Consider the following 13232-nt stretch of genomic DNA (forward strand, 5'->3'; position numbering starts at 1 on the left):
CCGCCCCCGTTCCAGGCCCCGCCCCTCCCGCCCAGGCTCCGCCCCGCCCTCTTCCGCCCAGGCCCCGCCCCGACCTCAGCCCGCCCCAGGCCCCGCCTGCCCCAGGCCCCGCCCCCGCCCGCCCCGGCTCCGCCCTCGCTCAGGCCCCGCCCCCGTTCCAGGCCCCGCCCCGCCCGCCCAGGCCCCGCCCCGCGTTCCGCCTGGTTTCCGTCGCGAAGGACGCGGCGTCGGTTGGTTGTCAAGATGGCTGCGGCGGGGTCGCAGCCGCTAGCGCCGCTGTCGCCCCGCGAGGTCGCCGCCCTCACCGCTGCCGTCGCCACCGTCGCCGGGGCCGCGAAGCCAGCGCTGCCGCGGCCGAGCCCGTGACGCGGGGCGGGAGACGCGCGGGGCCGGGAGCGCCGAGGAGGAGGGAGGCCGAGCGGCCATGCGGGCGGCGCTGGGGTGAAGGATGCTGGCCGGCAGGCCCGGAGCCCAGAGCGCAGGCGCGGGCCCGGGAGCGCGGCCCTCGGACCCGCTGGGCGCCCGGGACGGCGGGCGGCCGCGACCCGGCGCTTTCCTGTATCCTTCCCGGCCCTCGGCGGGGCAGCGCGCAGGGCAAGGGGCCTGGCAAGCCATTCTGAGTAGGGACGTTCGCTTGGGCAGCTGCGCCCACCCCGAACCCATCCCATCCCACCCCATCCCGACCCACCCCATCCCACCCCATCCCATGCCACCCGACCCCAACCCATCCCATCCCGACCCACCCCATCCCACCCCGAACCCATCCCCGACCCCATCCCATGCCGACCCCATCCCACCCTATCCCATCCCGACCCATCCCATCCCACCCTGAACCCACCCCCACCCCGCCCATCCCACCCGACCCCAACCCATCCCACCCCATCCCATCCCGACCCCATCCCGACCCCAACACATCCCATCCCACCCCGAACCCATCCCGACCCACCCCATCCCATCCAGACCCCATCCCACCCCGACCCCATCCCACCCTATCCCATCCCACCCCCACCCCGCCCACCCCCACCCCATCCCACCCTGAACCCACCCCCCACCCCGCCCATCCCACCCTGAACCCATCCCCGACCCACCCCATCCCATGCCGTCCCATCCCGACCCATCCCACCCCACCTGACCCATCCCACCCTATCCCATCCCACCCCCACCCCGCCCACCCCACCCCATCCCATCCCGCCCCACCCCATCCCATCCCGCCCTGCCCCATCCCATCCCGCCCCATCCCAATCCCATCCCCCCACCCCATCCCATCCTGCCCCATCCCACCCGACCCACCCCATCCCACGCCCACCCCATCCCACCCGACCCACCCCATCCCACGCCCACCCCATCCCACCCTGAACCCACCCCCACCCCGCCCATCCCACCCTGAACCCACCCACCCTGGCCCGAAGTTAGACGTTCTTGTCCTATGGTGTGACCCCTCGTCCCCTGCCACCCGGGCTCCCCACACCCGGACCTGGACTTGGCTGACACATCTTTGTGAATTTTGAGGTGCATCGGCCATGAATTAATGCTCTTACTTTCATACACTCCGTGCTGACTCGGGTCTCTTAGAGAAACGCAGAGAACAATCTTGCGCTGTTCTGCTTTAGTAGTTGACCTCCCACCCCGTCCCCCCCCCCCCCGGAGCTGCTGAACCCAAACAGGTTCTGATCGTTTTGTTTCCTCCTCTGCCTATTCTGTGGTCCAACAGAGGAAAGGAAAAGCGGGGGGCCCGAGCCTTGACAATCTGGATTATTTCTGATTTTTTTTCCCCCTAAGGAATAGTTGAGCTCGCATTTGTTGTTACTGTGGTGGGAATGTCAGTGAGCTTTGTTTTAAAAGAATATAGAGCACTTTTATTCTTCAGAGAACGCCGTGATAATTAGAATTTAGCCTTTGTATTCTCAAAGGACTTTGGCTGATGGCGATGATGGAATATCTTCAGTTGGGTTCCTTCCACCACCACCAGCTCTCTCCATCTCCTTAGCTCCTTAGGTCCCAACTTCTTCTGGAATTACAGTTTTAACAGCAAATCACCAATTTTCGCTGAGGGGCTCTTCATCACCAGACCTTGCTTTGGGTTCTAAGGACTCACACATACCTACTAGAGAAGACAGGTGTGTTAGGGCTCCATTAATGCCAAAACACCCCCTCAGATGGTGCTTCCCCAAGCTTCCCTCCCTAAGTCCTTTGTTCACTGGGACAGCAGCCTGCAATAGCAGCTGCTAGCTCTTGTCATCTTGTCATCTTGTCCTTTGCCTTTCTGCTGTGGTCTGAAGTAAATACTACTGTCTTATGAATTTGACTTTTCATGCTTGACACTGTATTTTCGTCTTTCTTTTTCAAAACAGTGTTTCTCTGTGTAGCCCCTCGCTGTCTTGGAACTCACTCTATAGACCAGGTGGGCTCCTGAACTCATAGAGAGCCACCTGCCTCTGCCTCCTGAAAACTGGGATTTAAAGGTGTGTGCCACCCCCGATGACATTATATACTGAACTCTTAATATAGTGCCCCTAACTTATCTCTAATTCAGAATACAAGAAAATGGCTCATTGACAAAACATCTATCTCTTGCATTATTTTCATTAATGACATACCAGTTTTTTAAAATCTATGTGATAGGAATATTGAACTGAGCAAGAATGAGTAAGGAGATGGATTTAAAAGGCACTGATATAGTTCAAGAGTATTTAAGTGGAGACAGTAGTAAGAGGGTATGGTTTAGTAGGAAATGCATTGTATGGCAAATAGTTACTTTTGTTGATAACGTAAATGGAAAAAAAAAAAACTAAGTGGGGAGGCGAATGCCTGTAGTATTCTTTGTTATTTTTTAATATTAACTACATAGAAATTACATCCTTGGAGGTAGATGTTTAGGGACAGTTGTTGTGATGATGCTTACAAAAAGTATTTGAGCATCTTAAAAACTTCAATACCATTTTTAAGTGGTGGGAAGAGAAGCATTCTTTATGGCATAGTAAGTAAGATCACACTGCACTATTAAGGATGCCCCAAGTAGTGTATCCGCTAATGTATGAACTAGGTTTTCAGTGTAGTATAATTATCTGGATAAATTTAGGACTATATGGGTTTCAGAACATTACATTTGTGATTTTCTATATGTTCTTAAGGTAAGATCACAAACATATTGAGCAAAATTGTCCTCTCCTCATGCATCTACCCCCATCCTTCCCATCTGGCCCAAAGAGTCCCTCCTGCAATGTTCTCTTGAAAGAACAATGCTATATTTGCTTCTGCTGCTGACTTTGAAAAGCTAACCATCTTCAGGGTCTGATCCTAATAGAGGACTCAACCAGAAAAGGAAGATACAGCTAGACCTGTTTTAGTGCTGTTAAAATTACATTCCCTTCCCTTTTACATAATTGTTAAAAAGCCTTTGAAAGACACCTTTAAAGATATTATATGTGTGTCTTTGTGTTTATGTTAATCACAGAATTTTAGTTAAAATGAAAGCAAAATTAATTCTTGCCTGTGAAGGAAGTTGATAAAATGACAAAACTATTAAAAACAAGTAAGCTCCCCATTATAAAGGGATCAAACACAAAGTTCAAATGAATATTATTTTGAAATACCGTCTCTTTTTAATATTCATGCCAAAACACTATAAGGTCCTGGAATTGACACATTTTGAATTAACAAATCATATATATCAGAACATTATTATATATATTTATTGTAGTCTACATTACTGTCAACAAACAATTTTGGACCTCAGTTTTTTGGGAAAAGCTTTTGAACGGCTGTTTATTATAAAACAGACAAATAGTCATGTCATATGATTTGAAACTTTGCTGAAATCTCACTCATTTCATAATGGGGTGGTGTAAATAGTTAAAGTCAGCAGTTCTCAACCTGTGGGTCACAATTCCTTTGGCCTTCAAGTGACCTTTTCACAGGGGTTGCATATCAGATATTTACATTACAATTCATAACAGTAGCAAAGTTACAGTTACTAAGTAGCAGCAAAATTTATGGTTGAGGGTTACCACAACATGAGGAACTATTGAAGGGTCACAGGGTTAGGGAGATTGAGAACCAGAGTTAAGTGGTAATTCATTGACCATTTATTGAAATTCAGAATCATGAAAACTACAGGAATGGTGTGATGACTTATTCTTTACTCCCCCCCCCTGTTTTTTTTTTTTTGTTTGTTTGTTTGTTTTGTTTTGTTTCCTGTACTTTTTTCTGTTTTTACTTTTTTTTTTCTTTTGTTCTTCCAAGACAGGGTTCCTTTGCATAGCCCTGGCTGTCCTGGAACTCGCTTTGTAGACCAGGTTGGCCTCAACTCAGAAATCTGCCTGCATCCCAAGTTCGGAGACTAGATGTGCCACCACCACCGACAGGGCTTTCCCAGGGCCTTTTCATAAGCCATCAGCAGGGATTTGGGAGGAGGAAAGCTTTAATCCTAAACACTGCAATTTTTTATTTTATACTGTAGACTAAAGGATCTGTTGAAACATTTAACTCATCTACTCCCTGTTACTAAATCTTTCATTTCCTTACATATAGCCCCAAAAAATACCTTGCCAGTAGCTATCCAAATATCTGATAATGAGCAAAAATATGCATTTTTATTAAGTTCATGATTTCTAAAGGTGATTTATTTTCAACTCTGGGAAAGTCTGAAGGAAAAATTTTTTATCTTTATTTTTTATTGTTATTTTTTCTTATTTTACACATCCATCCCAGTTCCCTCTCCCTCTCATCCTCCGATACCCGCAACCACCCCTTCACATCCCATTCCCCACCCACTCCACAGGGAGGGTGATGCCTTCCAGGAGGGATCATCAAAATCTGTTAAGTTATTTGGAGTATGATCTAGGCCCTTCCTCCTGTCTGTAGGTTAAGGGAGTGTCCCTCCATGGGGAATGTGCTCCCAAAGTCCTTTCTTGCACCAGGGATACATCCTGGTTCCACTGTCAGAGGTCCCTTAGACTGCCCAGGCCTTCTAACTGAGACCCATGTTCAGGGGGTCTGAATCAGTTCAATGCTGGTTTCTCAGCTATCACTCTGGTGTCCATGAGATCCCCCTTGTTCAGGTCAGCTGTCTCTGTGGGTTTCAGTAGCCTGGTCTTGACCCCTTTGCTCATCACTTCTCCCTCTCTGCAACTGGATTCCAGGAGTTCAGCTCAGTGTTTAGCTGTGGGTGTCTGCTTCTGCTTCCATCAACTACTAGATGAGAGCCCTAGGATGGCATATAAGGTTGTCATTAATCTCATTATCAGGGAAGGACATTTAAGGTAGCCTCTCCACTATTCCTTAGATTGTTAGTTGGGGTCATCCTTGTAGGTCTCTGGACATTTCCCTAGTGCCAGATTTCTCTTCAAACCTATAATGGCTCCCTCTATTATGGTACCTCTTTTCTTGCTCTCCTCTATTTGTCCCCCAACTCAGTGTTCCTGGTCCCTCATGGTCTCCTCTCCCCTTCTCTTCTCCCCTTCTCTTTCTCCTATCTCCCTCTCCACTCACTGCCCCCTCCCAATATGCTCAGGAGATCTTGTCCCTTTCCCCTTCTGTGGGGGACCTCGTATTCTGCTTTTAGGGTCCTTCTTGTATCCTCGCTTCTCTGGCAATGTGAATTGTAGGCTGGTGATCATTTGCTCTATGTCTAAAATCCATATATGAGTGAGTACATACCATGTTCTTTTTATGATTGGGTTACCTCACTCAGTTTCTTCAAGATCCATCTATTTGCCTGCGAATTTCAAGATTCCATTGGTTTTTTTTTTTTTTTCCTGCTGAGTAGTAGTATATTGTGTAGATGTGCCACATCTTCTTTATCCATTCTTCAGTTGAGAGGCACCTAGGTTGCTTCCAGGTTCTAGCTATTACAAATAATGTTGCTATGAACATAGTTGAACTGAAGTCCTTGTTGTATGAATGTGGATCATTTGGGTATATGCCTAAGAGTTGAATTGCTGTATCCTGTGGTAGACTGGTTCCTATTTTCCTGAGGAACCGCCATACTGATCTCCAAAATGGCTGTACAAGTTCGCACTCCCACCAGCATGGAGGAGTATCCCCCTCCCTCAACATTCTCTCCAGCATAAACTGTCATTGGTGTTTCTGATTTTAGCCATTCTGATAGGAGTAAGATGGTATCTCAGAGTTGTTTTGATTTGCATTTCCCTGATGGCTAAGGATGTTGAGAACTTAAGTGTTTTTCAGCCATTTTAGATTCCTCTATTGAGAATTCTCTGTACCCCACGTTTTAATTGGTGTTTTCTTGAGTAGCTTCTTGAGTTCTTTGTATGTTTTGGAGATCAGCCTGAGGGAAGATTATAGATGTGTATTTGTGTGTGTGTGTGTATGTGTATATATACATATATGTATTTACATATACATATCATTTTGCTATCATATACTAACAAATATTAGCTGTCCCACAAAAGCATTACCATGAGGCTCTGATTACATCAGTCTTGAAACTTAACCACCAAAGATGTAAACTGTTGGTCTTAACTAAATGGCATCACTAGAGATATGAAAATCCATCTGGAGAAAAATTTAGAAGAAGAACGCCAGATACTACTACAGCAACAAAAAATATGCAGGAATCGAGCACGTAAATATTTCATGGAGTCAAACCGGAGAAGGAAGTAAGTAATTGTATTTTATTCAGAAATATAGAAACTGAAAGATACTCTAAGTTAATAGTTTGTCCACTTTGAGGTGCTTCCCAGACCTGAGTCATGACCATAGTTTATTTAAAGATCCTCATGATTTTGTAAGTTTTCTTTTTCTGCCTAGAGGACTGTGATGGAAAAATTTAAAAGGTATAAAATTGGGGCTTATGGCCAGAAGGGAAAACTAGAGAGAACAAGAATTTCTGCCAGTAGATAACTCCTTGACTACAGAGTACAGAGCCCGCATGCTGTTCTCGGGAGATACAGAAGAAAGCCAGAGCCCACCACCAGCATCCTCCCTGTCCCATTATCTCGAGAACAAGGCCACTGAGCCTTGTAAAGAAACTTTGTACTCTGTAAAATCTCTGTAACCTTGGAAACCTTGGTAGCTGAGACTAGTGGTCTCAAGTCTCCCGTTCCCTTTTTCCTTTTAAACATGCTTTACAGTTGTAAGTGGGCGCCTTACCCTTCCGATAGAGCAAAAACCTATTGCATTTGCAGTTGGGAGTCAATTCCTTGGAAGTTGAGAGGAATCCCAGTAGGCACAACAAAGATCACATCTATTTTCTAGCTACTAATTGTGACTATCATGGTTTTTTCTTGTTACAAAACAGTTTGTTACACTGACAGCGATGTTTATTAAAATGACTGTGAAATATATTAATGTCTTATTGGTTTCATATCATATCATAATTAACTAAAAGATCAACAAGTATTTAACTTCAACTAGACTATAATGACTTGATTTACTCTTCAATTCATATAACTTATGTGCTAAGCTTCTCCATTCAATTACAGAAAGAGGAGAAAGATGAACACTGATAGGATGCCTTAAAAAAAGTATTTATGTCATTACAGACAAAGCTGTCTGTGGAGATTATAAACTAAAATAAAGTAAAATCAAAAGTGTCCAACCACTTGTTATCATTTTTAGGATTTTTAATAATCAAATTGTTTCGTTTCTTGAAGACAGGATTTTTCTATGTAGCCCTAACTGTCCTAGAACTGACTCTGTAGACAGTCTGACCTCCTGCCTCTGCCTGCAGAACGCTTCAAGACATGGCTTAACATTGTAAAGGCATTTTCATGTAAGTGTGTGTGAGTGTTTGAATGTATGTAAGTTCACTCATGCATGCCTGACACTTAACAGAGACCAGAAGAAACTGTCAGATTCCCTGAAGCTCCAGTTCCAGATGGTAGTGAGCCTCCTGTCCTCAGCAAGTCCTTGGCAAGTGCTCTTAACCACCAGGCCATCTTTCTAACCCTGCTGCTTAAAATTTGTATTAAATTGTTTAAGGCAAGGTGGTTATACAATTTTTAAAATTTCTATTGGAGCCTTACCCATATTCCTGTACTTCATAGTAGTGGGAAATCCCTGGAGTTATTAACTCTATCATTGGACATATGCTACAAATCCCATCTGGGGGATGCAGAATTGTTTACCTGTCATTTTTCTCTGCCTTTGTATTTCTTTTGTGCTTAATCCTTTCATTATCCAGCAATGTTAAAATTATTCAATGAATATTTTGATCTTGTTTGTATGTTTCTGCTCTCCTGTTACCTTTTGACTCCTGAAGGTCATAGAAGGCACATAACAACTGTCTACTGTAGAGATGATTATATATGTTTATCTAGTTTATGCTGTCTACTCAAGTTGGAGTCAGAGAATTGTAGGTTTTCAGTATTTAGTATTTTCCCTTCAGATAGAAGAAAAATACCTGCTATTTTTTTCAATTATCTTTGGAAGTTATGTTTAACTACTTAAAATGTCATAGACTAAGAATCTCTAAGAGTTCATATTCTAAAACATAGAAAGTAAAAGACATTATACCCTCAAATTGTTAACATTATAGTAATGAAAGATGACAGTCAGTAAATTCTGTGATTAAATTTTCTGTGACATAGAACAGAAACACATCTCATAGACTGTAGGACAAGGAAGAGTCCCTGGAAGAACAGTTAGCCACATGTTAACCAAGGAACATACAAGGAAAGTCTATGTTAGAAAATGTGGCAGAAGATGTAAGTGCTGTGTGGAAAAATGTGGATGAGTATCAGATGACAGAGATAATTTATGAAATAATATCTATACCAATCTAAAGAAATTAAAGAATTTGCCCCATGCTAGATTATAAAGAAATTATCTTTAGCTTATAATGAAGTAAAATTAGAGATGGTCTATGATCAAATTTGTATCTGAGCTCATTATACCAAAGAAGCAGCAGAATAAAAACAAACAAACAACAGATGTGACACAAACGTTCCATAAGAAAGCTGCTACACTGTCTAGACAAGTGAATGAGCGTGGAGATGAACTTAGACCGTAGCCAAGAGGCAGTTATAAATGACCTCAAAGACAATGGTCAGAATCCTTAGCAGTCAGGAAAATGATGTTTTAATGCAAACCTTTCTAGAATAACTTCAGATTTTAAGCTTCTATCTGCATTGATAAAACTAGTTTGATCTTGTTCCTTAGACTTGTGGGTATAGCTAGCGTGAGATTGCCTGTGCTGTCATATTACTGTATGTCTGCTTGCCTGTGCTCTCCATGCCTTTCCTTCTCTTAAATATTAACTACCTGCACGCTGACTTAGTCAATGGTTTTCTTTATTTAATTTTTTCTTTCCCTCTCCCTTCCATCCTCCCATGCCCCCATAGACCCCCCTAATCCCATCCCCCATCCAACCTCCAGCGAAGGTGAGGCCTTCCATAAGGGATCATCAAAGTCTGTCAAGTCGCTTTGGGTAGGGCCTAGGCCCTCCCCTGTGTCTCTAGACTAAGGGAGTGTCCCTCCATTGGGAATGGGCTCCCGAAGTTACTGCACTAGGGATACATCCTGGTTTCATTGTCAGAGGTCCCTTAGACTGCCCAGTCCTTCCAAAAAATAGCCATGTTCATGGGATCTGAGTCAGTCCTATGCTGGTTTCCCAGCTATCAGACTGGGGTCCATGAGCTCCCTCTTGTTCAGGTCAGCTGTCTCTGTGGGTTTCTGTAGCCTGCTCTTGACCCCTTTGCTCATCACTCCTCCCTCTCTGCAACTGGATTCCATGAGTTTGGCTCAGTGTTTAGCTGTGAGTGTCTACTTCAGCTTCCATCAGCTACTGGATGAAGGCTCTAGGATGGCATATAAGGTAGTCATCAAGATAGCCTCTCCACTATTGCTTAGATTGTTAGTTGTAGGTCCCTGAACATTTCCCTAGTACAAGATTTCTCTTTAAACCTATAATGGCTCCCTCTATTATGGTATGGTTTTGCTTGCTCTCCTCTATTCTCCCCCATTCTTCCTGTTCCTTCATGGTCTCCTCTCCCATCCTCTCCTCCCCTTCTCTTTCTCCTAACTCCTCTCCCCTCTTCCCCAGCTTCCAATTTAGGAGGACATCTTGTCCCTTTCCCCGCGTGTGAGGGACAATGTATGTCTCTCTTAGGACCTCCTTGTTTCCTAGCTTCTCTGGTGGTTTACATTGTAGGGTGGTGTTGTTTTGATCTATGTCTAAAATCCACATATGAGTGAGTGCATACCATGTTTGTCTTTTTGTAACCAGGTTACCTTACTCAGGAAGGTTTCTTCTAGTTGCATCCATTTACCTGCAGATTTCAAGATTCCAGTTTTTGGTTTTTGTTTTTGTTTTTGTTTTTTTTTCCTGATGAGTAGTATTCCATTGTGAAAATTTACCACATTTTCTTTATCCATTCTACAGTGGAGGGACATCTACCTTGCTTCCAGGTCCTAGCTATTACAAATAATGCTGCTATTAACATAGATAAACAGATGTCTTTGTTACATGAATGTGCATCTTTTGGGTATATGCCTGAGTGGAACTGCTAAATCCTGTGGTAGACTGATTCTCATTTTCCTGAGGAACCGCCATACTGATCTCCAAAATGGCTGTACAAGTTTGCACTCCCACCAGCAGTGGAGGAGTGTTCCTCTCCAGCATAAGTTGTCATTGGTGTTTCTAATTTTAGCCATACTGACAGGAGTAAGATGTTCCCTCTGAGTTGTTTTGATTTGCATTTCCCTGATGGCTAAGGATGTTGAGAACTTTCTTAAGTGTCTTTTGGCCATTTTAGATTCCTCTATTGAGAATTCTCTATTTAGTTCTGTACCCCCACTTTTTAATTGGTTTATTTGGTGTTTTGGTGACTAGCTTCTTGAGTTCTTTGTATATTTTGGAGATCAGCCCTCTGTCAGATGTAGGATTGGTGGAGATATTTTCCCAGTGTGTGGGCTGCCATTTGGTCTTGTCAACTGTGTCCTTTGCCTTACAGAAGCTTCTCAGTTTCAGGAGGTTCCATTTATTAACTGTCAATCTCAGTGTCTGTGCTACTGGTGTTATGTTCAGGAAATGGTCTCCTGTACCAATTTGTTCAAGGGTACCTCCTACTTTCTCCTGTTCAGTGTGGCTGGATTGATGTTGAGATCTTTTATCCATTTGGACTTAAGTTTTGTGCATGGCGATAGATATGGATCTAGCTGCAGTCTTTTACACGCCAGCATCCAGTTTGTGACAGCACTATTTGTTGAAGATGCTTTCTTTTCTTCCATTGTATAATTTTAGATGCTTTGTCAAAAATCAGATGTTCATTGGTGTGTGGGTTAATGTCAGAATTTTCAATTCAATTCCATTTGTCTACCTGTCTATTTTTGTGCCAGTACCAAACTGTTTTCAGGACTATAGCTCTATAGTAGAGCTTGAAGTCAGGGATGGTGATGCCTCTGGAAATTCCTTTAGTATACAGGGTTGTTTTGCTATCCTGGGTCTTTTGTTTTTCCATGTAAAGTTGGGTATTGTTTTTTCAAGGTCTATGAATAATTGTGCCAGGATTTTTGTGGGAATTTCATTGAATCTGTTGATTGCTTTTGGCAAGATTGCCAATTTTACTAAGTTTATCCTACCTATCTATAAGCATGAGAGATCTTTCCATTTTCTGGTATCTTTAGTTACTTTCTTGTGAGACTCAAAGTTCTTCTGTATAGGTCTTTCAGTTGTTTGATTAGCATTGCCCCAAGATATTTTATGTGTCTGTGGCTATTGTAAAGGGTGATGTTTCTCTGATTTCTTTCTCAGCCCCTTTATTGTCTGCATATAGTAGGGCGAGTGATTTTTTTTTTTTTTGAGTTAAACTTATATCCTGCCACTTTGAAGGTGTTTATCAGCTGTAGGACTTCCTTGGTAGAGTGTTTTGGGTCACTTATGTAAACTATCGTATCATCTGCAAATAGTGAAACTTTAACATCTTCCTTTCCAATTTGTATCCCACGATCTCCTTTTGTCTTCTTATTGATCTAGCTAAAACTTCAAGTACAATATTGAAGAGATATGGAGAGAGTGTATAATCTTGTCTTGTTTCTGATTTTAGAGGAATTGCATTGAATTTCTCTCCATTTAGTTTGATGTTGGCTGTTGGTTTGCTGTATATTGCTTTTATTGTGTTTAGGCATGTTCCTGTTATCCCTATTCTCTCCAAGACCTTTATCATGAAGAGGTAATAGATTGTCAAAGGCTTTTTCAGCATCTAATGAGAGGGTCATATGATTTTTCTTTTTCAGTTTGTTTATATGGTAGATTACATTGATAGGTTTTCATATATTGAACCATCCCTGTGACCCAGGATGAAGCCTACTTGGTCATGGTGGATGATTTCTCTGATGTGTTCTTGGATTTGATTTGCCAGTATTTTATTGAGTACTTTTGCATCAATGTTCATGAGGGATGTTGGTCTGTATTTCTCTTCTTAGTTGTGTCTTTGTGTGGCTTGGGTACCAGGGTAATTGTAGCTTCATAACAGTACTTTGGCAGTGACCCTTCTGTTTCTATTGTGTGGAACAATTTGAGGAATATTGGTATTAGTTCTTCTTTGAATTTCTGGTAGCATTCTGCACTGAAGCTATCTGGCCCTGGGCTGTTTTTGGTTGAGAGACTTTTGATAACTGCTTCTATTTAATTAGGGGTCTATTTAAAGTGCATATCTGGTTTTGATTTAATTTTGGTAAGTTATATCTATCTAGAAATGTGTCTGTTTCCTTTGAATTTTCAAATTATGTGGAGTGCAGGTGTTCTAAGTATGACCTGAAGAGTCTCTGGATTTCCTCGGTGTCTGTTGTTATGTCCCCTTTTTCAATTCTGATTTTGCTAATTTGCATGTTCTCTCTCTGCTTTTTGGTTAGTTTGGATAAAAGTTTGTCTGTCTTGTTGATTTTCTCGAAGATCCAACTCTTTGTTTTATTGATTCTTTGTATTGTTTCTACTTTATTGATTTCAGCCTTCAATTTGATTATTTCTTGGGGTCTGCTTCTCTAGAGTGAGTTTGATTCTTTTTGTTCTAGAGCTTTCAGTTCTGCTGTTAATTCTCTAATGTGACTATCCTCCATTTTCTTCATGTGAGTACTTAGTGCTATAAACTTTCCTGTCAGAATGGCTTTCAAAGTGTCTCATAAGTTCGGGTATGTTGTGTCTTCATTCTGGCTGAATTCTAGGAAGTCCTTACTTTCTTTATTTATTCCTTGACCCAGGAATGGTGCAATTGTGCATTGTTCAGTTTCCATGAGTTTGTAGGGTTTCTACGATCTGTGTTGTTGTTGAA

The 13232-nt window shown here is 43.0% G+C and overlaps 1 protein-coding gene across 1 annotated transcript in view; it reads left to right on the forward strand.

Moving 5' to 3' along the window:
- The first annotated feature begins 192 nt into the window (after positions 1-192).
- Cep126 (centrosomal protein 126) overlaps positions 193-13232 on the forward strand; it is a 61079-nt gene continuing 48039 nt past the window's right edge. The window contains exons 1-2 of the mRNA XM_051199151.1: positions 193-558; positions 6501-6620. Coding sequence (XP_051055108.1) covers positions 449-558; positions 6501-6620 — 230 coding nt within the window. The 5' untranslated portion in view covers positions 193-448. The remainder of the gene's footprint in view (positions 559-6500; positions 6621-13232) is intronic.

The sequence above is a fragment of the Phodopus roborovskii genome, unplaced genomic scaffold (assembly GCF_943737965.1).
Source record: "Phodopus roborovskii unplaced genomic scaffold, PHOROB, whole genome shotgun sequence".
Classification (NCBI taxonomy): domain Eukaryota; kingdom Metazoa; phylum Chordata; class Mammalia; order Rodentia; family Cricetidae; genus Phodopus; species Phodopus roborovskii.